Source organism: Zingiber officinale, chromosome 5A, assembly GCF_018446385.1.
Source record: "Zingiber officinale cultivar Zhangliang chromosome 5A, Zo_v1.1, whole genome shotgun sequence".
Classification (NCBI taxonomy): Eukaryota; Viridiplantae; Streptophyta; class Magnoliopsida; order Zingiberales; family Zingiberaceae; genus Zingiber; species Zingiber officinale.
Window position 1 is genome coordinate 92,778,306 of NC_055994.1, and position 25,598 is coordinate 92,803,903.

At 38.7% G+C, this 25,598-nt stretch overlaps 1 protein-coding gene and 1 pseudogene across 3 annotated transcripts; one reads left to right on the plus strand and one right to left on the minus strand.

Moving 5' to 3' along the window:
* Positions 1-16,249: 16,249 nt before the first annotated feature.
* LOC121979798 lies at positions 16,250-19,186 on the plus strand (annotated as a pseudogene).
* Positions 19,187-20,273: 1,087 nt separating this feature from the next.
* Positions 20,274-25,206, minus strand: LOC121980995 (protein SPA1-RELATED 4-like). 3 transcript variants are annotated; one of them, XM_042533292.1, is made up of 7 exons: positions 24,077-25,206; positions 23,842-23,999; positions 22,309-23,293; positions 22,081-22,227; positions 21,636-21,947; positions 21,293-21,352; positions 20,274-20,726 (listed from the first exon to the last, which is right to left on the minus strand). In XM_042533292.1, the coding sequence occupies exons 1-7, from the start codon at positions 24,740-24,742 to the stop codon at positions 20,538-20,540; spliced, it is 2,517 nt and encodes an 838-aa protein (XP_042389226.1). In that variant the 5' UTR covers positions 24,743-25,206; the 3' UTR covers positions 20,274-20,537. The 3 variants fall into 3 exon arrangements, with proteins under 3 accessions (XP_042389226.1, XP_042389227.1, XP_042389229.1); XM_042533293.1 differs by having other exon boundaries at positions 20,274-20,754; XM_042533295.1 differs by lacking the exons at positions 20,274-20,726; positions 21,293-21,352 and having other exon boundaries at positions 21,672-21,947; positions 22,058-22,227.
* Positions 25,207-25,598: the final 392 nt, after the last annotated feature.

The window sequence follows — 25,598 nt, forward strand, 5'->3', positions numbered from 1 at the left end:
ATCGCCTAGCTTCACTCACTAGGACTTTCACCGGCTTCACTCACCAGATTTCCATCCTAGCTTCACTCACTAGGACTTTCACGACTCACTTCACAGATTTCCATCGCCTAGCTTCACTTACTAGGACTTCCACTGCTTCACTCACCGGGACTTTCATTTTGCCTAACATCCCATTAGGACTTCCGATCAAGTATCCAGTCAACCTTGACCTACTTGACTCTTCTTCAATCAATATCTTATTGTCAAACATCTAAACCCAAACCAAGACTCAGCTTGGTTACCCAGGTCAACCTTGACCTGAGGGATATTGCACCAACAATCTCCCCCTTTTTGATGTTTGACAATACCACAATAACACTTACAATCCCATATGTAAGTTAGGCTAATCCCATAGCCTCCTTCTTCATGCCACTAGGTAATGAAAGCATAAATTAAGCTCTTCATTCTCCCCCTAAGAGGGCAAACTCCCTCTAGGTAATGAAAGCCTAACTTACTCCCTTTCATGAGTCCTTTCATTCTCCCCCTATGAGCTTCCCATAGGTAATGAAGGACTAAGCTTAACCATACATTCTCCCCCTATTGGCACACATCAACCCATCGTTGGACACACATCAACCCATCGTTGGGCACACTTCAACAAATCCATTTGTTGAAGACTCTCCCCCTGAAGAGTTGCTCATCGTTGTTCACAACATCACTCGTTGTGATCAACACGATAATGAAGGTCCCATACCCTTCATTTATCCTTAACTTCTCCCTCAATGTAGACAACTACCCAACCTTGAGCATTATCTACCACATGAGTGTCCACTTGAAATAATGAGGATATCCACTCCCCATTTCTCCCCATTTCAAGTTTAAATGCTCAACCTTGAGCAAGTTCACAACAGAAGGTTAACCACCTTCCAAGGTTCATGAAAAATAACTTTCATGTCTTTAAAGAGTCCCTCCCCCTAAAGACATGGTGGTAACTTCTGTCATTGCACCAACAATGACTTGGAATCCCTAAAACATTAGGAAACCCAAATTTGGAAGTTTTGAGGTTTAAATATTCAAAATTTGAAACAACCTCAACCTAAACTTCTACTTAGTCTTCGTTAACCAATCCATCCTTGTTTTCAACATGAAAACACCCTTTGTATGTATACAAATGTATTTAAGGGGTTTGAAATGGTTACCTAGACTAAAATAGGTTCAAAGATGCTGAAATCAGGCCTTCCCAGCCAAAATCAGCAACTTGGATCGATTGGAGTTGGGTTCCAATCGATTGAACCTTTCTGAATCGATCCACGGATCGATTCAGACTCCTCGATCGGCTGATCGATCCAGCGAGCTTCTGCTCGCGGAAATTGCCGTTTGAATCGATCCATGGATCGATTCATGGAACTCCAATCGATCCATGGATCGATCGGAGCTCTGATAGTTGCTGAAATTCCATTTCAGTCAACTTTAGAAACCCCTAGAAAATTCTACAAAAATCCAAAAATTATGAAATTTCGTGTAGACATTATTTAGGGCATACTTAATCATGGAAAAATAGTTTTCTATGAAAATACATCATATTTTCAAAGATTGACACAAACTTGAAAACTTGCAAAAACTTTAGTGTTTTTCTTCAAGTTTGTGTCTAACTATTCAATGGTGATTACTATCAAAAGATAGCCTTCACCAAGGTTTTCCAAAAACATTTTAAAAACATTTTCAAAACCAATATCCCATCATGTTCCTTGGGCATAATGCACATAACTTGTACATTAGCTTTCCCAATGATGGGAAAACACATAACTATGTGTTTTGATGAATTTAAAACTCAAAGGAATGCACTAAATCAACATCTTGAGCTTTGTTCATCATCCTAACATCTCACTTGTATATAATATGCACTAAAACACATACAAGTCACCTTAGAGGTCTTTGTGAGATGTAAAATTTGGTTTTGCCCTATTCTAGGGATCATGCATATCTATCTAGGCATTTTAGAAATGTTAGACATCCACCTAGGATGTCACTTGTCAATAAGTGTCGTTAAATGTCATTCGTCCTTAATTACAAGGAATGAAACTTAATGCATGATTATGTTATGGCATACATCAAAATAAAATAGCTTTCAAAAGAAAGATTTCTATAACTACATGATGTATGTATGGCATGACATGGTATTTTTGTATTTTTCATGATAAGTCATGAATGCAAAATCCAAATAAGATAAAATATGATGTCATGGCATATTATGAGCAAACAATCATGGCATGGTTTAGCATAAATAAAATATACCTAGATTACCTATCTAAGTATCATTAATCTTAGCTAATCCTAAAACTTAAACCCTAGATTGCCCAAAGTGCTTCAAGAGAGTGCCAAAACCTAAGTTTGCATTTCTTATTCCCTTGATTAATTTATGCCAATTAAAATAAACATGTCCTCAAATGTTGGCATATTCCATTTTTCCTCAAGAGTAGCACTTTTAAATTTAAGGCCCGGATTGCCTTAAATTGCCTAAGAACATACCAAAAACCCAACTTGATAGTTCTTATGAATTTTCCAATATGTGCCATTTAAGATTAAAATCAATTCTTCCACTATTAGGCACATTTTACTCTTTCAAGGAGTAATCAATAATTCCATTTCATTTTCAAAGGTTAACAAAAACCTTGAAAATGCTCTTTGAGTGTCAATTTCCTCAAAGTTGGGTTAACTACCCTTCTAATCGGAGTTGACACTCTCTAACCCATCTATGGGGTAGAGAAGATGCTCCTAGGAACCCAACACCTATTGGTGCTCCTTGGATGCTCTAGGTACTCACTAGGGATAACTTCCTAGATACCTTCCTAGTGACTTGTTGGGCTTCTTAGAAGCCTTGGTCACTTTTTCTAGGTCGACTCTAGGGATAACCTCCCTTGTGACCTTGTTTGTGACTTTCTTAGACTTCTTAGAAGTCTTAGTCATATTTATTGCAAAAATACTCTTAGGGATGACTTCCCTAGTATTTTTGGCTTGACTACTAGACCTAGGGTTTGTTCCATAACTATATGGAACTCTATGGTAAGAGGGCACATCCTTCTTAGCCTTTGGTTTGTATCCCAACCCTCTATGGCCATTGGATGGCTTTTGTACCCCTAAACCTAGGTTATGCTCATTTTGCCCTAATAGGATATTTTCCATCCTTTTTAGGGTCTTTTCCATTTTATCAAGCCTTGATCTCAAGACTTGATTTTCTATCACTAAGTCCTTAGTTTTTGGTTTTTCATTTGATCCATGAGCATTTTTGTTTCTAGGCTTGTATCTTACATCCTTAGAGTTATTGCCTAGGTTTTTACCTGCCATCCTAGCCTTAGGTGTAGTAGTTTTAGCATGAAAAGCTATATGTTTTTCTTTAACACTATCATGCTTTCTATTTTCATGGTAAATAGCATTAAAATGATATAAATTTGAACTATCATGTTTTTTACCATAATGTAGAGGAGTAGGCTCAATAAATGTTACCTTCTTCTTTACCTTAGAGGCTCCCCCTTGACTAGAGCTTCCTCCATGAGCCTTGACCATCTTCTTCCCCTTGGGGCATTGACTTCGGTAATGCCCTTTTTGTTGACACAAGAAGCACACAATGTGCTCCTTGCTCTTCTTTGTCCCGGGGGTGGTCTCCTTGGGCTTCTCCTTGCCCTTTTGTGCCACTTGGCCCTTCTTCTTGGCCAATTTAGGGCATTTGCTCTTGTAGTGCCCACTTTCCCTACACTCAAAACATATTATATGATTTTTATTTTTAATTGAAACATTTATACCTTCTTGTATAGGGATGGCACTTGCTCCTCCATTTGATATTTCTTGAATTTCGGAGGTGGCACCATCTTCTTCTTCTTCACTTGACCCGGATGTAGAAGCTTCTCCTTCTTCTTGATCCGGTGTCACCAAGGATTGCTCCCCCTCAATCCTAGAGGTGGAGGCTTCATCATCTTGAATATGAAACAAGGAGTATGCTCCCTCCTTGTTCCCTTCGTTGCATTCCCTTGAGGATGAAGCTTCTTGGATCTCCTCTTCTTCGGAGGTTGAGCATCTCTCAACCTCGGAGTCCTCCTCTTGGTCTTGATCCAATGAGTCGCCCTCTTTGGATTCTCCTTGATTTGATACAGTGGAGGGGATCTCATGAATTCTTGCCAATTTGCTCCAAAGCTCCTTGGCATCTTCAAACTCTCCAATTTGTTCCAAGATGTTGCTTGGCAATAAATTGACCAAAAGCTTGGTCACTTTGTCATTGGCCTCACATCTTTGAATTTGGTCTTTGCTCCACTTGCTCCTTTTGAGTACTTTGCCCTTGGAATTTGTGGGAGCTTCAAAACCTTCCATGAGAGCAAACCATTGCTCTATCTCCATCATAAGAAAATTTTCAATTCTTGATCTCCAAGAATCGAAGCTTGCCGATGTGTATGGTGGAGCCACCCTTGTGTCAAATCCAAGTCCATCTTGGAATTGCATCTTGAAGTTGAGCTTGATAAAGTCTTGAACTTGAAGAATTTGCTCCAACTTCTTCACCCTCTAGCTTTTCTTGATATGCTTGACCCTTCCGGCGATGATTCCGGTGAAGAGCGGCCTTGCTCTGATACCACTTGTTAGGACCAAAAGTAGCTAGAGGGGGGGTGAATAGGTCGTCGCGTGCTCGGTGCTCGGCGTTGCTTGTTCGTTGCGGAAAATACAGAAACAAACACACAACGCTAACACGGTTGGTTTTACTTGGTATCCACCTCACAAGAGGTGACTAATCCAAGGATCCACACCAACACACACACCCTCCACTAAATAAAACTCTCCTTTGTGGTAACTACCAAGGGCGGAGAAGCCCTACAATACTCAATACAAGAAGAGAGGGAAAGGATACAAGAAATACAAGCTTACAAGCTTACAATGAGTACAAAACCCTAACCCTAGCTTCTCTTCTTGGCTTTGATCCGCCTCTTAACTTGGAGAGCTTCCAAGATCCTTCAAGAACTGGCGATCTGAGCTTTGTGAGCGCTGTGGAGGAGTTGGCGAGAGCTCTGGAGTGAATCGGTGAAGTTCTTCTTGCAGCCATCGAACGCCTGCAGCTATAAACGATGTCAACGGTCGGATCCCGATCGATTCGAATGTTCCCAATCGATCGGGGAGGCTTTGGATCGATCCACGGATCGATCCAGAGCGCCTCTGCCGATCGATCCACGGATCGATCCGGCGCTTATCGGAGCGTCCCAATCGATCCATCGATCGATTGGGACCTCGATCGATCCACGGATCGATCCGTGGCTCGATGGCCGGATCGATCCACCGATCGATCCAGCTGGATCGATCCATCGATCGATCCAAAGACTTGGTTTTTGTCCAAAACCAAGTCCTAAACCTCCCAAACCAACATCCGGTCAACCTTGACTTGTTGGTATGTCATGCCTAGCATCTAGTCACTCCCTTGACCTGCTAGGACTCCCTTACCAAGTGTCCGGTCAATCCCTTTGACCCACTTGGACTTTTCTCTGTGCCAAGTATCCGGTCAATCCCTTTGACCTACTTGGACTTTTCTTTCATGCCAAGTATCCAGTCAATCCTTTGACCTACTTGGACTTCCCAGCACCAGATGTCCGATCATCCTTGATCCATCTGGATTTTCCCTTGCCTGACTTCACTCACCAGGACTTTCACCTAGCTTCACTCACTAGGGTTTTCATCTGCCTAGCTTCACTCACTAGGACTTTCATCTGCCTAGCTTCACTCACTAGGACTTTCACCTGGCTTCACTCACCAGGGTTTTCCATCTGCCTAGCTTCACTCACTAGGACTTTCACCTGGCTTCACTCACCAGGATTTCCATCTGCCTAGCTTCACTCACTAGGACTTTCACCTGGCTTCACTCACCAGGATTTCCATCTGCCTAGATTCACTCACTAGGACTTTCACCTGGCTTCACTCACCAGGATTTCCATCTGCCTAGCTTCACTTACTAGGACTTCCTTCTGCCTGGCTTCACTCACCAGGACTTTCATTTTGCCTAACATCCCAGTTAGGACTTCCCAGTCAAGTATCCAGTCAACCTTGACCTACTTGACTCTTCTTCAATCAATATCTTATTGTCAAACATCTAAACCCAAACCAAGACTCAGCTTGGTTACCCAGGTCAACCTTGACCTGAGGGATATTGCACCAACAAGGAAGGTATAGGACTCTTATGAAAATAAGTAGATTGATGAGTTATTTAGAATATTACCAAAATCATTTTAAGGATATACTCTGGAAACAGAAATGAATATGGTACCTTCCAAAGACAGAACTCTCTACTCATATAGAATTGCTGAATAGGCGTAAACCTATTTCGAAGTATATTCGGATTCGGGTAGTCCAGCACATATGCAGAAGAGAGACAATGATAAGTTGGACAGGAATTCACTTGTTTGTGGGTTATCCTAGAGAAATGAAAGTAGGTTTATAGTCTTAAAAATCAGAAGGTCATTGTTAGCATCAATGACCGATATTTAGAAAAGGACTATGTAATAAACCATGTGCCCATAAGAAAATTTGTTCTTAAGGAAATAATAAAAGACATGTCTAATCTAGTACCAACTGTACAAGATGAGATACCACAAGGAAACTGCAACACGTATCATAAATAATACACAATTGCAGAAAGTGTCTTGTCGTAGTGGGAGGGTTGTTAGGCAACCTAAAAGGATTCATGTTTTGGGAGAGTTTTTGGACTCGATCCCTGGAGGACATGAACCTGATCTCCGGACATATGACGAAGCACTCCAAGATAAAGATGCAACATCTTGGCAAAGAGTAATGAATAACAGAATTAGAATATATGTATTCTAATAAAATCTGGAAGCTTGTAGAAACACCAAATGGTGTAAAAGCCTTTGGGTGTAAAAAGGTCTATAATAGGAAAAAAGGGATAGACAGGAAGGTAGAAACTTTCAAAAGCAAGGCTAGATGAAAAAGGAAACTTTTTCACTAGTAGCCATGCTTAAGTCTATCCGGATTCTTTTATCTATTTGGCAAGTGGATGTCAAGACAGCATTCCTTAATGGAAGTCTTGAAGAAAGCATCCATATAAAGCAACCAGAAGGGTTCATTGTAAAGGGCTAAGAGCATCTTGTGTGCAAGCTCAATCAGTCTATGGACTGAGGCAAAGCTTCAAGGTCTTGGAACATCCAGTTTATCAAAGTAATCCAGACCTATGGATTTATTGAGTAAATGGATAAGTCTTGTGTATACAAAAGGTGTGATGGAAATGTGGTGGTGTTTCTTGTACTATACGTAGATAACATTTTTGGTAGTTGGAAACAATATCAAAATGTTGTCAGAAGTAAGGCTATGGTTGTCCAAATAATTCGATATAAAGGACTTGGGAGAATGTATATATTTTTGAGATCAAAATAATAAGGGATCGCAAGAAAAAAAAATTATTACTTATCCCAAGCTTAATACATCGGAAAAATCCTTGTTCGTTTTTAGCATGCAAAACTCCTAGAAAGGATTCTTACCTTTAAAGCATGGAGTGTCTTTATCTAAAGAGATGTCTCCGATGACATCTAAGGAGATTGAAGACATGAAGGCAGTTCTTTATGCTTCAGCAGTTAGACAACCTAATGTATGCTATGCACGAGATCAGAAATCTGTTTTGCCAAGGGCATAGTTAGCAGATATCAAAGTAACCCTAGACAAGAACATTGGACTGCAGTAAAGCATATATTAAAAATACCTTAGAGGCACTAGAGATTATATGCTAGCTTACAAGGCAGTTAATTTGGTTCCTGTAGGTTGCACGGATTTTGACTTCCAATCGGATAGAGACAATAATAAGTCAACCTCGGGGTTTTGTGTTTACTTTATGAGGAAAAGTCATAACTATGGAAGAGTGATAAGCATAGGTGTTTTCTGGACTTCACCATAGAAGCTGAGTATATGGCAAGCCTTTGAGGTAGCCATAAAAGCTGAATGACTTAAATAACCTCAAGATAGACTTAGATATGATTTCTAGTTTGTCCAAAGATTATTACAATTTATTGTAATAATAATGGTGCAGTAGCAAACTCGAAGAAACCATGAGTCTATAAGGCAAGTAAACACAATAGAGCGCAAGTAACACCCAATACGAGAAAGTTGTTGCCGCCTAGATTGTATCAGATGATAACCTAAGGTCTTTAAGGCAAGAGCTTTTTGAAAGGCATGGGAATCAGATGTATGGCAGCAGATATGGCAGCTCAGTCTTTTAGTATAAGTGGGAGATTGTTAGAATGTATACTAAAAGCCTAGCTTTTGGTATAAAACATTTATCTAGAAATAAGAATCACATTGGTCAAATGTCTACATTTGTGATAAATGTAGTTGCTCAATTAATTTATATTGTAGATAACATGGTGTGTGGTGTCACACACAGAAGATCATGTTATCAGTACCTTATAAATTATAAACAGTAGCTCACGACCATGATGGAAAGGAACAAACCATTGGAAGGTCGTAGTGTAATTAGGTGTTAGTTTATCTTAACTATATAATTACACTAGTATACTAAGAGTGTATTGAGTAGGACCATTAGAGGTCGTTTCTTTTATACTGACTTTATAAAGGAACAAAGACCTCAGTTATTATGGAAGTGTGTGCTCTTAATCCTAATATAATAACAAGCACATATATTTGATATTTATTTCTTTAATTTATCAATGGGTGAGATTTAGTTCGATGAATCAATAAGCCCGATAAGTTGGGAAATGATATCACTTATAGTGTGTGTTGTTGATTATAGAAGGAAACTGTGTTCTAGTAATCTAGGTTGAGAATGTCCCCAAGAGGAGCTCATAAGGATTGTCATGTTAAACCCTGCAGGTGGACTTAGTCCGACATGACGATGAAGTTGAGTGGTACTACTCTTGGAGCTAGATATTAATTAAGTGAGTTGTCAGTAACTTACTTAATTAGTGGACATTTGTTATCTTAAACACAGGGAGACTAACACACTCATGATAAGAAGGAGCCCAAAATGTAATTTGGGATTGGTGCGGTAGTTCAATAATAGTTCTCTAGTGGAATGAATTATTATTGGTAAAATTAAGTTGTGTGTTCGGGGCGAGCACGGGATATTTAATTTTATCGGGAGACCAAAACCAATTCCTCCTCCCGGTCCCTATCATAGCCTCTTATTTATAGAGTACTATACCCACCTATACCCACCTTCTATACCCACCAATAGGGGGCCGGCCAAGCTAGCTTGGGAACCAAGCTAGGCCGGCCTAGGTATAAATTGGGGTGGCCGGCCCTAGCTTGAACCCAAGCTAGAGGGGCCGGCCATATTAATTTAAAAAGGGATTTTAATTTTAATTTTAATTTTTATTATGTGGGAGATATAATTTATTAAAAAGAATTAAAATTAAAATATCTCTCTTGTAAAAGATCTACAAAAGATTAAAGAAAGAGATTAGATCTCTTTCCTTATTTGTAGATTGGTGAGATATTTTATTTTCTCTTTAAAATTTATTCACATGTTGTAAAATTAAAATTATAGAAATTTCCTTTTATCAACCATGAAGAGATTTTTAAAGAGAAATTTTAATTTTAAAAATTTCCGGAAACAAATTAGGAAGTTTTAATTGTTGATTAAAACTTGTCTAATTTATCTCTTTTAATGTGGCCGGCCATTAGAGATTAATTGGGGAAATTTTATTTTATTTCTCTCAATTAAATCATGTCAAGGGAATTAAGGAAATTTTATTGAAATTAAATTTCCTAATTTGCCTAGGCCAAGGAATATAAAAGAAGGGGTGAGGGTGCCTTCATGAGGAACAACCTCTATTATTTCTCTCCCTCTTTTATTCCTTGGAGTGGCCGGCCATCCTCTTCCTCTCTCCCTCTTTGTGGTGGCCGAAACTCTCAAAGGCTTGGAGCTCTTGTGGCGGCCGGATACTACTTGGAGAAGAAGAAGAAGAAGAAGGAGAGAAAGGTAGCATCTCTTGGAGCTTGGTTGGTGTTTTGTTCTTCATCCTTGGTTAAGCTTTTTGTGGTCGAACCTAGCTAGGAGGAGAAGAAGGTGGTTGGTGGTTTCTCATCTCGGAAGATCGTTGCCCACACAACGTTCGAGGTTAGAAGAGGAATACGGTAGAAGATCAAGAGGTCTTTCTAAAAGGTATAACTAGTAATTTTTCTTTCCGCATCATACTAGTTATTTTTGGAAATAATACCAAATACAAGAGGCTTACGACTTTAGAATTTCGAATATGTTTTTCGATGTTGTGTTCTTTTGTTTTTTCTTTTCCTTGTGATTTGATTGTTCTTTTCGGTTAACCTAAAGTTATTTTAGGAAATTAAATATTAGCTTTCTATAAAAGGTTTTGTCTAGTCGGTGGTGGTTGCTCCCATATCCAAGAAGGCCATGTGCCTCGCCACGTCAGTACTGGGAACCGATTATGGAAATTAATATTTAATGGAATTAATAACTTAAGGTGATTTGGGTCGAACGTGTTAAGTTTCGCAGGAGATCCAAGTCAAAACCTAAAAGAACAAATAGATTAAGTTTTGGATCAAACGTGTTAAGTTCCGCAGGCGATCCAAAATTTAATTTAAAAGAACACATGGTAGCTAGGAAAAGGTTCAGACCTTTGTACAAAAATTTTGTATAGTGGAACCTCTAGGCTTTCCGAGTAGCAACCAACAGCTCTGTTAACCGAAGCTGAGCTCATCCGAACTCAACTCCGACCTTCTCCTTGAGCAAGCTTCCTCTCTGGCTTCTCATCCCTCGAATGCCATATATGTCATTCTCGTCCACCAGTGTACTTTTCTGTAGCACTTCGTTCCTCAGATACACCGATCATGTCGGCTCCTTGATAATTCATTTATTTGGCACATCCTTTTGGTTGATATTGGGTGATTTTGAGGTAATAACATTTGTTAATTGACACATTTTAGATTATTTGCAAATTGAGAATTATTTTGAGCTAAATTGTATTTCTTCTCTTAATTCGTGATATATTCCTCACATTTAAATTTGGTCTTGTAGGACATTAAAATTGAAACATGATTCAAGTGAAATCAAGTCAATTCAAGGGGAGGCTTGATTTATTCAACCAAGTGAAGAAGCCCAAAACCCTAATTGGGTTCAATTCGATTCCAACTCATCTCCCAAGGAGTAAACCCATTGAGCTCAACTCAAGTCTAATCCTCTACCAAATGCCCTAAAATCCCACTTGAAGCCAACCCAAGTCCATTATATTGAACTGAACCAAACCTAGGTATTTAACCTAGGTTTTGGCATGGTGAACAGTGGCTTGTGCTACTGTTCACCATGTCGTTCTTCTTCGCACAACGCACAACTTTATTCCTTCTCCTAGATCTGTATCTTAGCATGACTTCATCGGCATTGAGGACTTCAACATCTGGTGACCATCTTCCGATCATCTAGAATTGTCGGCGAGAGGTGTCTCGACGGTAATTTAGTTTTATGTGATTTTCTATTTCCACCACTGATAGGAGGCGTTCCTCCTATCTAGTGGTTCATCTTCACCTCAACAACATGGGTGGCATTCCTCTAGTGGCACTGAGCTCCTTCTGACAATAATCCATCATCCACAACCTTTATTCTGGTTCAACGATTCTGATTTTCAGAATCTGGTTGCTTTCGTTCGTTGACAGCTTCCGATTGCTCTTCGCTTACTTGGGAAGTTTCTTGGTCATGCTGAGCTCTTCAGGACTAAGCTTGTAGCTGAGGTTTCCTTCTCTAACACAGTGTGAAGTAGTCATTGTGGTTCCTTATGTGACGACAAGGGGAAGAACAGTTGAAGTGTGATTAGGGATGTCTTAGTTCTTTAAGTTTCTAAATTCTTGTTGATGCAATTCTGTTCTTCAATTTTTATTCCAACAATTTCAATTTTGTTCTCAGTTTCTGCAATCTTTGTTACTATAATTTAGTTCTATTTTTGTTATTTAGTTACTGAATTCTTTGTTCTTGCAATTACAATTATGTATTTTCACATTCCAAACTCCTTATTTCTTTAATTTAGTTCTTAGGATCTTATTTTTATTAACCTAGTTTCTGTAATTGAGTTCTTAATTAGTTTTAGAAAATCCTTGTAATTGAGCATTGAGAGCATCGATGAAGGGGGAGCAACATCGGAAGAAAGCAGCAGTTTAGGGGAGCTACGGATAACGAGATCGACAAGGTAAGTCAGGTACAATCTCTTCCTCCCGATAAATTATTTAAACTTGTTAAGTTATTATCTAAAGACGGTTACAAATTAGAAAAAAAAATAAAGAATTAAAATTAATTCTAGCCAAATCCTGCTTATTAGAAGATTTTGAAAAATTAAAATTGAAAAATGATAAATTGAAGACACAAGTAGAAAATTTGAAAAATCATACATGTTTAACTGTTCAAACTCAAAATTTTAAAAGACTATACTGGTATCTTAGATTTCACGGGGTCAAATTAGAAAAATTCTCAAAAGTTATGTGTCCCCAAAATTTCTGATTAACCCTGTAGGAAGGAACTTATATTGAGTTCCAAAAAATTATATAAATTAAAAAGTTTAATTGGACTTAGGGCTTTCAGCGAGAAAATTAAATGTTTGCATTTCTTTAAGAGGTTTTGTGTAAAAAGTGGTTGTTGCTCCAATAATCAAGAAGACCTAGTACCTCGCCACAGCTTGGAAGTCAATTAAATAAAATGTTTAATTGACTAACTGATAAAAAATTTAATTGTAATTAAATAATACTTTAATAGTTATTTAAACATTTTTTTGGGTGTTTTTAACTTAGAAATTTAAAAAAAAAAAGAGACTTAAAGTTTTTTTTTGGGAAGTATTAGCTTTACTTTATCAAAATTATTTCTACAAAATTAGTTTTTATAAATTTATTTAATTTAGGAAATTATTGATGTTAAATTTTTTTTGTGATATCAAATTTTTTTTTTGACTTAGAAATTTTTTTCTAAAATTATTGCAATTTTTTAAGTGCTATTAAAATTATTTTCAAATTTTTTTAAAAACTTGATAAGTTTTTCAAAAGGTTGAAAATAAATTTTTTTTTACTAAAAACTTCCTATTTTTTGAAAAATTTACCCTTAAATTTCTTTTGGTACCTCATTTTTTTTTAATCAAAGGGGGACAATGGAAGATTAAGTCTAGGGAAAGATAGTTTTAACTTTTTTTAATTTTTGCATTTTATTGCAAAATTTATCTCTTTTACTTTATATTAGTTTACTCTAACTTAACTTGGGTTGCTCACATCAAAAAGGGGAATATTGTTGGTACCCAAAGGTTATTTTAATGTGATCAAACAAGTTAGATTAGGTCTTGTTGTGTTTAATCCTATGTCTAAGTGTGCAGGAACTTAGGAGTACAGGAAAAAGACGCAACTAGTAAGAAAGACAGCACGGGAGAGAGCCGACAGGCTCGGTGTGTCTAAGGGACAAGGTGTTCCGGAAGAGTAAGTGGGCGGACGAGAAGGAGAAGCGCGGCGTTTCTGAGGGGCGAGACACCGAAGCGGAAGCTTGCTCGAGAAGGTTGGAAGTTGGGTTCGGGTGTGCCCTATTCTGTATGGCCGAAATCATCTAAGCGAGCGGAGCCGGAGCGGAAGACCTGGACCAAAGCAAGCAGAGCCGAACCTGGAGGCTCGGAGAGAAAGTCAACAAAATGTTGACTTTCCCCTTCGGGGTGTCCGAAACCATTCCGGACGCCCGGAGCAGTCGGGTGCGCACGGAACCATTCCGGGCGCTCGGAGCAGTCTGGGGTGCCCGGAGCAGTCCGGGGCGTCCGGAACCCTTCCGGGCGTCTAGAACCCAAGTTTTATCAAGATCGGCGTGGACTTTGACCGATGCTTCGGGAATAAGGTTTTATCTCATTCTAGACGCCTGGAATGTTTCTAGGCGCCCCGAGCAGGGCTATATAAGCAACCCTACTCCCAGAAGCTAAGAATAACATGAAATACAAAGAAACAACACTTGTACGCTTTAGTTTTTGTGTTTAGCTTCTTTTTGTGCAGTCATTGCTGTAAGAGGCTTCTCCGCCTGAAGGAGATTCTTAGCGCGCTTCAATTTCTTTGGATTAACAACCTCTCTGATTGTAACCAAATAAATTCTCAGTGCCTCTTTCTTTTTAATTTTTTATTTATTCTTATGCAAGTATTTATTTAAGTTATAAACCGAGGAAAGTATTTTTTATTTGTTTTTGTACAGAGATTATTCATCCCCTCACTAGTCAATCGCCAAGCGTCTGAACCGTAATTGTTTGTACTTCACACATGTAGTAGTTTCCATGTCATAGCAAGATGTTTTAGTCTACTTTTATTTTATATATAGTGCTTTAAGCAATTCTGTGCACGCTTGATTCCGCATGTTGCCTAAGGATATTTAAACTTGCTTCTGAGTTCTGACCTACGTCGAAACCATGCCATGTTTATGTACAGGCCCGGCCCTGGAGGAGGGCCATCCTGGGCGATGGCCCTGGGCCCAGATTTTTAAGGGGCCCCAATTTTTTTTTTAAATATTATGTTTAATAATTAATAGGTGTAAATCTGTAATGAAAGAATGAATATCAGATTTAGGGCTTTGCTTCTGCCGCCGCCTGCACCTGTACAATGAAATACTCGCTGCGGCGCCGGCGCCGGCGCCGCCTGTTGCCTACACGCCTATGAGAAAGAGAAGGACTCAAACCAGGCCCGACCCTGGAGGAGGGCCATCCTAGGCGATGGCCCTGGGCCCAGATTTTTAAGGGGCCGCAATTTTTTAAAAAAAATATTATGTTTAATAATTAATAGGTGTAAATCTGTAATGAAAGAATGAATATCAGATTTAGGGCGTTGCTTCTGTCGCCGCCTGTACCTGTACAATGAAATACTCGCTGCAACGCCGGCGCCGCCTGCTGCCTGCACGCCTACGAGAAAGAGAAGGACTCAAACTCTCAAAGATATGTCTTCTCCTCCTTTTCTATTTGAAATTTTTTGTCCCTATCATATCTCTTCTTCTTCTTTCACTCATGGTTCATCTTCAACGGCTATCTGTCGCATCTCTTCTTCTTCTTTCACATCTATGTCATTTCTCAAGATTTTTTTTTACTGTTTTTGTATCCACAGAGATGATAAATACATCCCATTGAATTAGAATGTTCATTGTGAATTGTGAGCTTTGGTTGTCTATTGTCGATTTGTCGTTGTGAAAAAATTGAAGAATTGCTCTTGGTTGTATGCAGGTTATAAGCTAATGATTTAATTGTGAGCAGTGAGCTTCTCAACTCTCAAGGTGCTGTTTTTCTTTACTCAAGGTCTCATTCTCAAGCTAATGATTTAATTGACTTTGTTTCTACTTCTAATGATTCTTGCATTACTTGCTGCAGAAATAGCTTATAATTCATTAAAATGATAAAATCTGCAGTAGTATGAACATAGTGAATCATAGTTGGTATACTAAACTATAAGCTATTTCTTTATATACAACTAGCTTAAATCTTATTATAAGATTTTAGGTCTTATATACAACTTGCTGCAGTAGAGCATTATGAACACTGCTATGGTATCTGTGAAAATATTTCAGATAAAGATGCTATAGTGTATTCATTGAATCATTTGGTGTTACTGAACTTGAAACTTGAAAGAATGTACTACTGTCATCAATATGCTTCGATGAAATAGTCATGAAAAAATCTGCTTGTGTTGTTATTGTTAGTATTGTTGTTTCTTTAAGTACCATAATTTTACTAATTAGTTTTATTTTGATAATGATTTAATTTTCTTTTAATAGGTGTTGTCTGATGAGATGCTTAACTTAACGACCTAGAACATTTCCATTAATATTGAAAACTATCATATTCCAGGTGTTATTATTTTTTACTAGTGAAATAATTTGATTATTTGGTTTTTTTTTGTAATTGTTGTGATTTTGTACATTATAATATGTTGCCTAAAAAATATTTTTCTGGATATGAGAAAAGGAAAAAAAGAAAAAAAAATTAGAACAATTGACTGAATCACAAAGAGTGCTATTAATAAATTCTTTATTAAAAATTCTCATGAAAATGCACAAAATTCAACTATGATTGTGAATGATGTAGATCAGTGTAATGAGATTCACGATGTTAATGAATAAAGGGAAAATTTGAGTGAGCATGAAAATGTTATAAATAGGGTAGATAATGAGAATATTGACATTGATGAACAATTTATTTCTTCACTTGATATATATGATCCAAGAAATTGGGATAATTTTGATAATAATGCACATGATATTTTAGTTGAAAAAGGGTCTATAAGAGAAATGAATATTGTATATCCTTTGGATGATACTTCTAGGTATTTTTCTTGTGCTCATTATTCTAGACATTTAAGTAATGGAGAAATAAGAGACCGAAAGTGGTTGGTTTACAGTAAATATGTCGATAAAGTTTATTGCTTTTGTTGCAAGTTGTTTAAATCTGAAAACAATAGAAGTTCATTAGCAAAGGATGGATTTAGAGATTGGAAACATCTTAGTGAACGACTTAAAGAACATGAAAATACTATTGAACATATAACTAATATGAACACTTGGAATGAATTAAAAATGCGATTAGATAAAAATCTAACAATTGATAAAGACTTACAACGAGAAATTTCCAAAGAAAAAGAGAGTTGAAGACAAGTTATAACAAGAATAATAGCAACTGTAAAATGTCTTTCTAAACATTGTTTGGCTTTTCGAGAATCTAATGAAAAACTTTATCAAGACAATAATGGAAATTTTTTGGGTTTGATTGAAATGATTGCTGAATTTGATTATGTGATGCAAGATCATATTAGACGTTTTCAAAGTAATGAAATTCATTATCATTACCTAGGTCATAAAATTCAGAATGAGTTGATTTTTATTTTAACTAATAATGTTAAAAATGTTATCATTAATACAATTAAAGAAGTAAAATATTTTTCAATAATTCTTGATTGTACCCCAGATGTAAGTCATCAAGAACAAATGACTTTTATAGTACGATGCGTTAATATGTCAGGTAATAAAGTGAAAATAGAGGAGTACTTTTTAGAGTTTCTAAAAGTAGATGATACATCTGGTTTAGGACTTTTTAACGAATTACAAAATGTGTTAAAATCACTTGATCTTAGTATCAAAAATATTAGAGTTCAAGGTTATGATAATGGTTCCAATATGAAAGGAAAACACCAAGGAGTTCAAAAGAGGTTACTTGAAATAAATCCAAGAGCGTTGTATATGTCATGTGCTTATCATAGTCTTAATCTAACTCTTAGTGATATGACACATTCTTGTGTTAAAGCTGTTTCTTTTTTTGGAGTAGTGCAACGCATATATACATTATTTTCAAGTTCTCCTAAGAGATGGAAAATTTTACTTAATAATGTGAAGGGATTAACTGTCAAATCTTTGTCGAATACTCGTTGAGAAAGTCGTATTAAAAGTGTTCAAGCTATTAGATTTCAAATTGTGGAAGTGAGAGCAGCTTACTTGAATTAAATAATATTTGTGATGATGCAAAGTCAATAAGTGAAGCTGAAAGTTTAGTTAATTCAATCGAAAATTTTGAATTTTTACTTGGTATGGTCATTTGGTATGATATCTTATTTGCTATAAACATGGTGAGTAAGAAATTACAATCAAAATCTATGTGCATTGACTCTGCCATGAAACAATTAGAAGGTGTAATCTCATTTTTTTGAAAAGTATAGGAATGATGGTTATGCTACAAGTTTGACTATTGATGAGAGTCTTGCATTAGATATGAATATAGAGCCAATATTTACAACAAAACGTCGTATTTTTAGGAAAAGACAATTTAATGAAAGAGAAGATGATGAAGTTTCACTATCATTAGAAGAGTCATTTAGAATTGATTATTTTATTGTTGTTGTGGACATGACAATTACTTCTTTAAAATGTAGATTTGAGCAAATGAAAACCTTTGAAAATATATTTGGTTTTTTATTTGATTCAAAAACATTAAGAACTTTGGATGATGATGAATTGAGAAAATATTGTGTCAGTTTAAAATCTACTTTAACTCATGACAACTCATCAGATGTTGAGTTAGATGATTTATTTACTGAATTAAAAATATTACAAACGACTTTATCAAATATGATAATGTCTGATATTCTTGAATTTATTCAAAGTGTAGATTGTTATCCATATGTAGCAATTGCTTATACAATTTTGTTGAGATCGTCAATGTCTCAAGAAAGATTAAATGGATTGATAATTTTATGTATTGCAAAAGACATCTTAGAAAATCTTGAAACTAATAATATTATAGAAGATTTTGCAAATATAAATGCTAAAAGAAGTTATTATAGATAAATTATATATTAATAGAAATTTATTTGAGATCTCATTTTATTATTTTGTTCAGAGCCTCCTGAGTCGAAGGACCGGGATTGTGTTTATGTATCTCACAGATAAACCACCCATAGAGGAGCTATGATATTTCTTGGAATTTCAAGTCCAGAGAGTCTGGTCTCCGCTGCCGGTTAATATCCCCCGGACACCAGAGAAAGGAACCTGCATCCTCTTCTCTTCAGTTTAGCTTAATAGGGCTGAAGCTCAATGTTAGCACCGACAGGTAAACATTATTTAAGATCCTTATTAGTTTTGATGATTTGACCAATGATACGATTCTTATCATCTTATGTATGATCAGAAGACAAACTAAGCTTATTGTTAGTCGCCAGTTATCTCATTAACCCTTTGTAATGCCAACTGCAGTATCTAAGTTTACCATATCTGTTGTATATTTTGCTGATTCCAGAACTTAATTCAGGCATCTGTTGGTCGAAAACCAGTCACTGTCCTGAGGTTAAACAATAAAGGAAGCAAACAAAACTGACTTGCCATCCACTTGCAGCACATCCCTACCAAAGATCCTCCTTCCACATGGTACTCCCACATCGCGACCAATTGCGCGATAAAGTCGGTGTGGGATCATAGCCCATCATCTACTCTGGCACAAAAACAAGCTTCTTCTGCATCAAGGGACTTCACCAAGCTTGCCAAGATTGTGGACATGACAGAGATGTTGAAAAGGCCACAAGATACTCCAGGGCATTGGTTGGTTACAGGGGCAAAGTTAGGAGTCGACCAAGGGAAGATCGTTTTACGTGTGAAGTATTCCTTGATAACTACAGAGTCATGGAGTTCCTCCATGAATTCCAACCACAATTGTTCTTGTCTCAGAAGATGGACCACCAGTGAGGTGGCTCGTTGTTGACCGTAAGATCTCGGGATGGTGTTTGAAGCCGTGAGTGAGCCTGCCACGTCAAAAAGGATAAGGAAGAGGAAAATATCAGTAGAGGGATGCCAACACAATTACTCCGATACTAAGTCAAATAGGAAGACTCAACAGTGAGGGTACAAGAACAATGAAGGAAAATAGTGGGGATCGATGAAAAAACTTATATGCGTGGGAAGAAGAGACCCCAAATATATATAATATTGTGTTCCTTTAGCACAAATAACAAGATAAGTTACTAAAATAAAGTTAATCATATTGACAGTTTGTCGTCTTTCCATAATTGTGCCAATTAATTCTGTGCTTGGAGGACAAAAACCTCCATTGCATGGGTTGCACAGGTCTTTTACAATGATTTCTAAATTACAATTATACATAATGTTAAAAGAATTATCATACCGATGGGTTGTTACTTATTATTCCATAGTGATGAGCCTTTTGGGGTTTACAGGCTTTGATGGACCCTAGTAATGTCTTGGTTACGGTCTTGGTAGGTTCGATCAGATATACACGGGAGTGCTGAGTATTTGAGCAATTGAGTTAACCTTTGCTACTTCAATTCATCTTCCTAATTATGAAGTTCGGTCGGATCGTGAAAAGGGATGCCAAGTATATTGAACTCACGAGCCCGACAATGAGAATAGTTCACTCGGAACCATACATGGAAAACGCCCGGTTGGAATCTCTTAGGAGAACCAACCCAAGGATCTCCAACTAGTTCACTCGGAATCATACATGTAAAACATCCAGTTGGAGTCTCTTAGGAGAACCAACCCAAAGATCTCCGAGTGACTTTTTACAAGTACTCGGCCGAGCTCCTAAGAATTGTGCCCAGTAGTTCAAGTTAATCATCTTGAGACTTCAACTATCACGTCTTTCGAGGGTTTGACCGTCTTGTCTTTCAGAACTTTGACTGCCACATCCCTCGGGACTCCGATAACAATCATTAATCGGTTTCTACAGATATTTTTTTGCAATTAATAGTTACTCATTTTCTTCATTTGATATGCAATTTAACAGGAATTCTTAACCATAATGTGACCATAGTCGATCCCGAACCGAAGATTTCAACATATTAACTTTGTTGATTGCCATGAACATTTATCCCTCACCAATCGTATATACATATGTATATGTATATATAGCCCAAATTGAAAGCTTTACACAAAATAATTAGCTCTTGGTCATCGCCTTCTCATTGTATCGAAGGTCACAATCTACCTTCTAGTCGTTAAGCTGCAGAGCTTCAAAAGTTTAGTAGCAGTGGTGTCTTCATTTTCTCAGGCAAAGTCATTCTTCCTCAGAGCTGAAGGATTAGACCATCTCCAAGAACTTGATGTTGCCACTGGAATTGGCAGCAAGCAACGTAGATGACTGACCTCGCCAGCAGACGCACGACACGAACTGTGACGCGTCATCAGTTTCCTGGCCCGATATGGGATCAGCGTTGCTGAATTTGTAGGAGAGAACTGGCATAGGGAAAGCTTTGTGGTAGACGAAGAGCTGAATGAGGATAAGGAGAAAGATACAACTGATTGCAGTTTTAGAAGTATCGAACAAATTAAGAAACAAGTACACAAAAATAAATCCTAGAAACAAAATGTAATCTCGACTCGGTTTCTGATGCAACAATAGCCATGATTTGTATTTTCAATGGAGAAGTGGAAGATAGGAAACTGATTGTTAAGAAAGAAGGCAAGAGTTTTATTCCATGGAACTAACTGTTATGGCAAACATTGCAGCACATGGACCTCAATGGAGAAACTGACTATATGAGATCGAGCGGAGAAAGGTTCGGCCATGTTGGAGCTTAGGGTTTAGGGTTTGAAGATCGCTCGATGACTCTTCAACCAACAAATGGCTTGACAAGAGTTCAATGTAGAAGAATTTTATAAAAGGGAAAATTGAGAATGGGCAAAAAGTGCAAGCTGAAATATAAACTTTTTGCGAACCAAACTAGTTCTAAGCATTTTTGCTTGCCTTCAATGTTCTGGTTTAAGAACATGACGAACTTTATGAACAACAATAGCTTTTCATACAAGTTCTAAAAAAGTTTTTAAGATGCATACCTCATTTGTTTCCGAACCGGTGGCGATGTATCCATCATATACAGATAGCCCAACAAAGTTCTGGAATCGAGATAAAAGACATAAATCAAGTAAGCATAGCAGCATGTAGTGAAAAATAAAATATATTAAAGGGTTAAATGACCAAGATAAGAGAAAGGAAAAGCAATTGGACCAATGAGAATTCGTGCATAATGACCGCCATTTCAGAAACATTGACAACATAAATTACATTTTTCATAAAACTTGCGAAGATTAAACTTCTCAGCCTGTTATAATGCTATTTTGTGAAACAATATCAGCAATAAATTATGAAAAAAAAAAACAGCAGCAGAACTCAACATACCTTATTGTTCGTATGACCTGAAAAGGTTTGAAGTATATTGTCAAGTGCCCTTGTTGTACATGTAGGTAAACTCCAAAGTTTCAACGAATTATCAGTGGATGAAGAGACAAGATTTGATGCATCCAGATACCTCACATAGCTCACAGTTTTCGTGTGACCAGGTAGCGTACAAGAAGGCATCCTCAAGTTACGGAGGTCATAGCAGTAGACCTGATGATCAGCTGAACCAACTGCGAGTGAGTACGCAGAATCAGGATGAAATTGAACAGAACACACGTTAGCCTTGGTTCTGATAGTACCAATACTTCCAGCCTGCAGGGTGAAACATTTTGAGCACTAGTTAATCAACTCGTTCCAAGATGAATTTCCATCTAAATCTTGAAATTAACTATGCAGCATACATAGTTCAAAAGCAGACATACAGCAAATGCAAGAATAGAATTGCCTTATTGATACTCCACAGCTTCACAGTACCATCATCACTTCCACTAGCTAACTTCGTGGGATCAGCAAGCGAAAAGTCAACAGACCATACGCGTCTCTCGTGTTCCTTCATTTCGACCAAACTTTGACTTCTTGTAACATCCCACACCTGAATAACTTAACAGTCAATTGCATATTGAAGCCAATCAGCAGAATAGATGTACCATAACAAGAATCAAGAAAAGATTACCTGTACTACACCTTCGAAGTCACTCGAAGATATCTGGCTCTTGATATAACTGTTCCAGCAAATACAACTGAGTTTTGATTTATTAGCCATTTCAACAACTGGATAATGAATATCTCGATCTTTATTTAGAATCATGTCACATTCAAAGACTTTAATTTTCTTATTCACACCGGCAGTAGCAAAAAACTCCTTGTCCCTATCGAAACCAATGGAACATACTAAGTTCATGGTATTCAACAAATCACCTTGCTTCAAATCGGCCCTAACTTTCAACTTGCTGAATGACAAGTATTTGCTCAAGTCCTCAAGAAATGAACTTATCCATTCACTTTTCCTTCCACCACCATGTCCGTCTTTAAGAACTGTATCGTCAACTGAACTCCGCTCGGTCCAAACAGCTGATCCTGTGCCGTTGCTTGTAACTGGCAGGAGCTTATTTGGCGGCCTGCTTGTTGATTTTGATTGCTTGCATCTTGCAGAAAAGTAAGCTGCCTCCAACTTTTTGAAGTTTTTCATCAATCTAGAACTCTTTGACGCTAAATTCTGCTGATCAATCTGCAGTTCAGTCACTGATCCTGGATCCTCGGAACCCAAATTATTGAGCTCATTTCCACTTGCTTTCTTATAATCTGGTCTGAGACGTTTCCTTGCACCAAGGCAAGATGAATCCATGTTGGCCACAGCATATTGTGCAGATTGATCAAACTTTGAGCACGAGGACGATGAGTGACCATCTTTGTCCAATTTTAGATACGAACTCTTTTTGAGGATTGACCTCTGTTCTTGGATCTCTTGTATATCAGCGGAGATACAAGCGACAGTATCATGCAACCTGTGAGCAACTTCTAGCTTTCGATACTGCAAATGCAAAAGAAACTCCCTAAGCAGTTCTTGATCTTCTATCTCTTCAGATAACTTTGCTACAGATTGACTCTCATCCAAAAAACTTATCTTCTGATTGAGGAATTCACTATGCAACACTTCACTAGAAAAAATCACATAATCTTTTGGTCAATTTCACGACCATCAAAACCAGTTATATGGTAAACAGTAAACATTCAAAAATGCAACTCAATTTATCATTAGCTAGATAAAAGTTAAATTTTTTTCTGCTAAAGCAAACAAAGCAAGATGAACTGTAGCATTCACATTGGAACTCTTGTATTTCATGTACTGTGAACTTCTTAATTTACTCGGAAACGAAAATGCAAAGAAAGATTTCCTTTTTCTGTTGGATTTTAAAAAGTTAAAAAACAACAATGGAGTAAATCTAATAAGCTACCGTACTTTAACCAGCCCTTGAAACTAAAGGACAGGAAAAGATCAAAGTAATATCCTTTGCAGAGATCATATGCTACAATTCCAGAGGGTAACAAAGTTCCTGTTTCCATTGGATCTCAATTCTTCAATTTAAATGAGATGCTGAAGCAGCATCTCATTATTGTGTGGACCACTCAATAATTTATCAAAAGCACCAACATCATGCAGATGCATGCAGCATGAACAAGTATCGAAGCTCTACTATGCACTGACCTCATCTTCGGCCGGGTATCCGGCTGCGGGTGCAACAGCCATAAGCAGAAAGAAGCTTCCTTTGGCCAGTTTAGCAGTAGCTGTGGCGGAAGGACACGATATCGGAGGTCCGCCATGATGGTCAGCTTCTCCTCCTGAGTGTTGAACGTGCAGAACAACTGCTTACAAAGGAAAAATAAGCTCGATCGAGTAGCGGACCCATAGGGCAGAAACATGCAATTAGTGCAGCAACAACCTCGAACAGGAGGACTCCTAATCGGAAAACGTCGGAAGCAAATGTGCCTGGAGCGCCGTCGACTTCTTCGGGACTGGAGTACCAGTTCGACTCCATGAGTAGGATGCTCTTCATCGGGAAGGTGTTGTTTTCTCCAGAGCCGCCGTCGGCGTCCCTGCGTTGGGTAGTGGAGGAAGGCCCTTCAGGTTGCGCCTCAGTGCCTTCGCCTTCGGACGATGAGGAGGAGGAGGTGGAACCGGAGGCGGACTCGATAAACGAGACGCGGTTCGAAGGCGACATCACGAAGCAAGAGGGCCGCACGTTGCCGATGACGATGCCCTGCTCATGCGCCGCGCCCACCGCCTCCACCACCTGCCGGAACACGTGCAGGCACTCGAGGTGGTTCACCGCCCGCCCCGGCCGGTCGAGCCATTCGCGTAGACTGACATCCCCACCGCCATCGCCGCTGCCGCCGCCGGAGGAGGAGAGCAAGCGGCGTAGCTTCTCCTTCTCCTCCCTCACAAACTCCTCCTTTTCCTCCTCCTCCTCCTCCTCCTGATCCCAACCTGAGATGCATCCAGTTGCCGCACGGAAAAAGCCAATACTGCCGCTTAAAGCGCCGCCGCCCGCGGCACGCGACGCCGAAGACGACCGCGCCCACCCGGACGTCTCCTCCGAACCACCCATCTTCCTCGCCTCCGTGCCTCTACCTCCTCCGCCAAACTTCCAATGAACGCCGTTCAAATCAAACAAAATCAAATCCAATTAAAACAAAGCGACGACACCACGATCCACCACAGACCGGCGACTTGCTCCCTCTCCCCGCTCGCTAGTTCAGAGGCAAAACAAAGCAAACATTCGCAAACGAGAACCACCAGGCAAGGAAAGATAAGGATGACCAAACACCGCGGAGGCAAAAGAGAACCGCAAAATCCCACCTTTGATTCGGTCCCTCCGCTTCCGCTTCTTCCCCCTTTCCCTTTCTCGTCACCCTTCGATCGATTTCACGGCACGCTTCTTTCACACACTCTCTCCCTCTCTCTCTCCGCCTTTAATCGCGCACGCTTGGCGGCCGCTTCGCCTACGGTGAATCGGAGAGCCGCTGCGTTCTGGACCACGAAAACCGAACATAGTAACGCTGTAACCAGTAGGGAGTAATAATGGCGGTGCGTTTGGAAGCTGGACTGTGGACGACGTGGAGCCGCGGCATTAGCGGAGGGATTGTGTTCGCTGCGCTGCCGAGCGCACGCGCTTGGCTCCCAGGGCGATTTCGGGCTACGTGGCCCGACACTGGCCGCAAGAACGTAGGCGCCGATGGCAGGTGAAGGCAGTGGACCTGATGGGGAAGTTGGGTGTGGTGGCAGCCCCCAGCTGCCCAGCAGCGGTCATCGTTAGCTGCTCGCGAAGTTGGATGGAAAGCGCATGCGATTACTTGTGAGGTGGAGAAGCGGTCGTGCATGGAAACCTACTGCCTACATGAATATTAGTTTAAAATAAACCCAATAAATAAAATAAATAATAAGAAATATATTTTAAAAGTTCA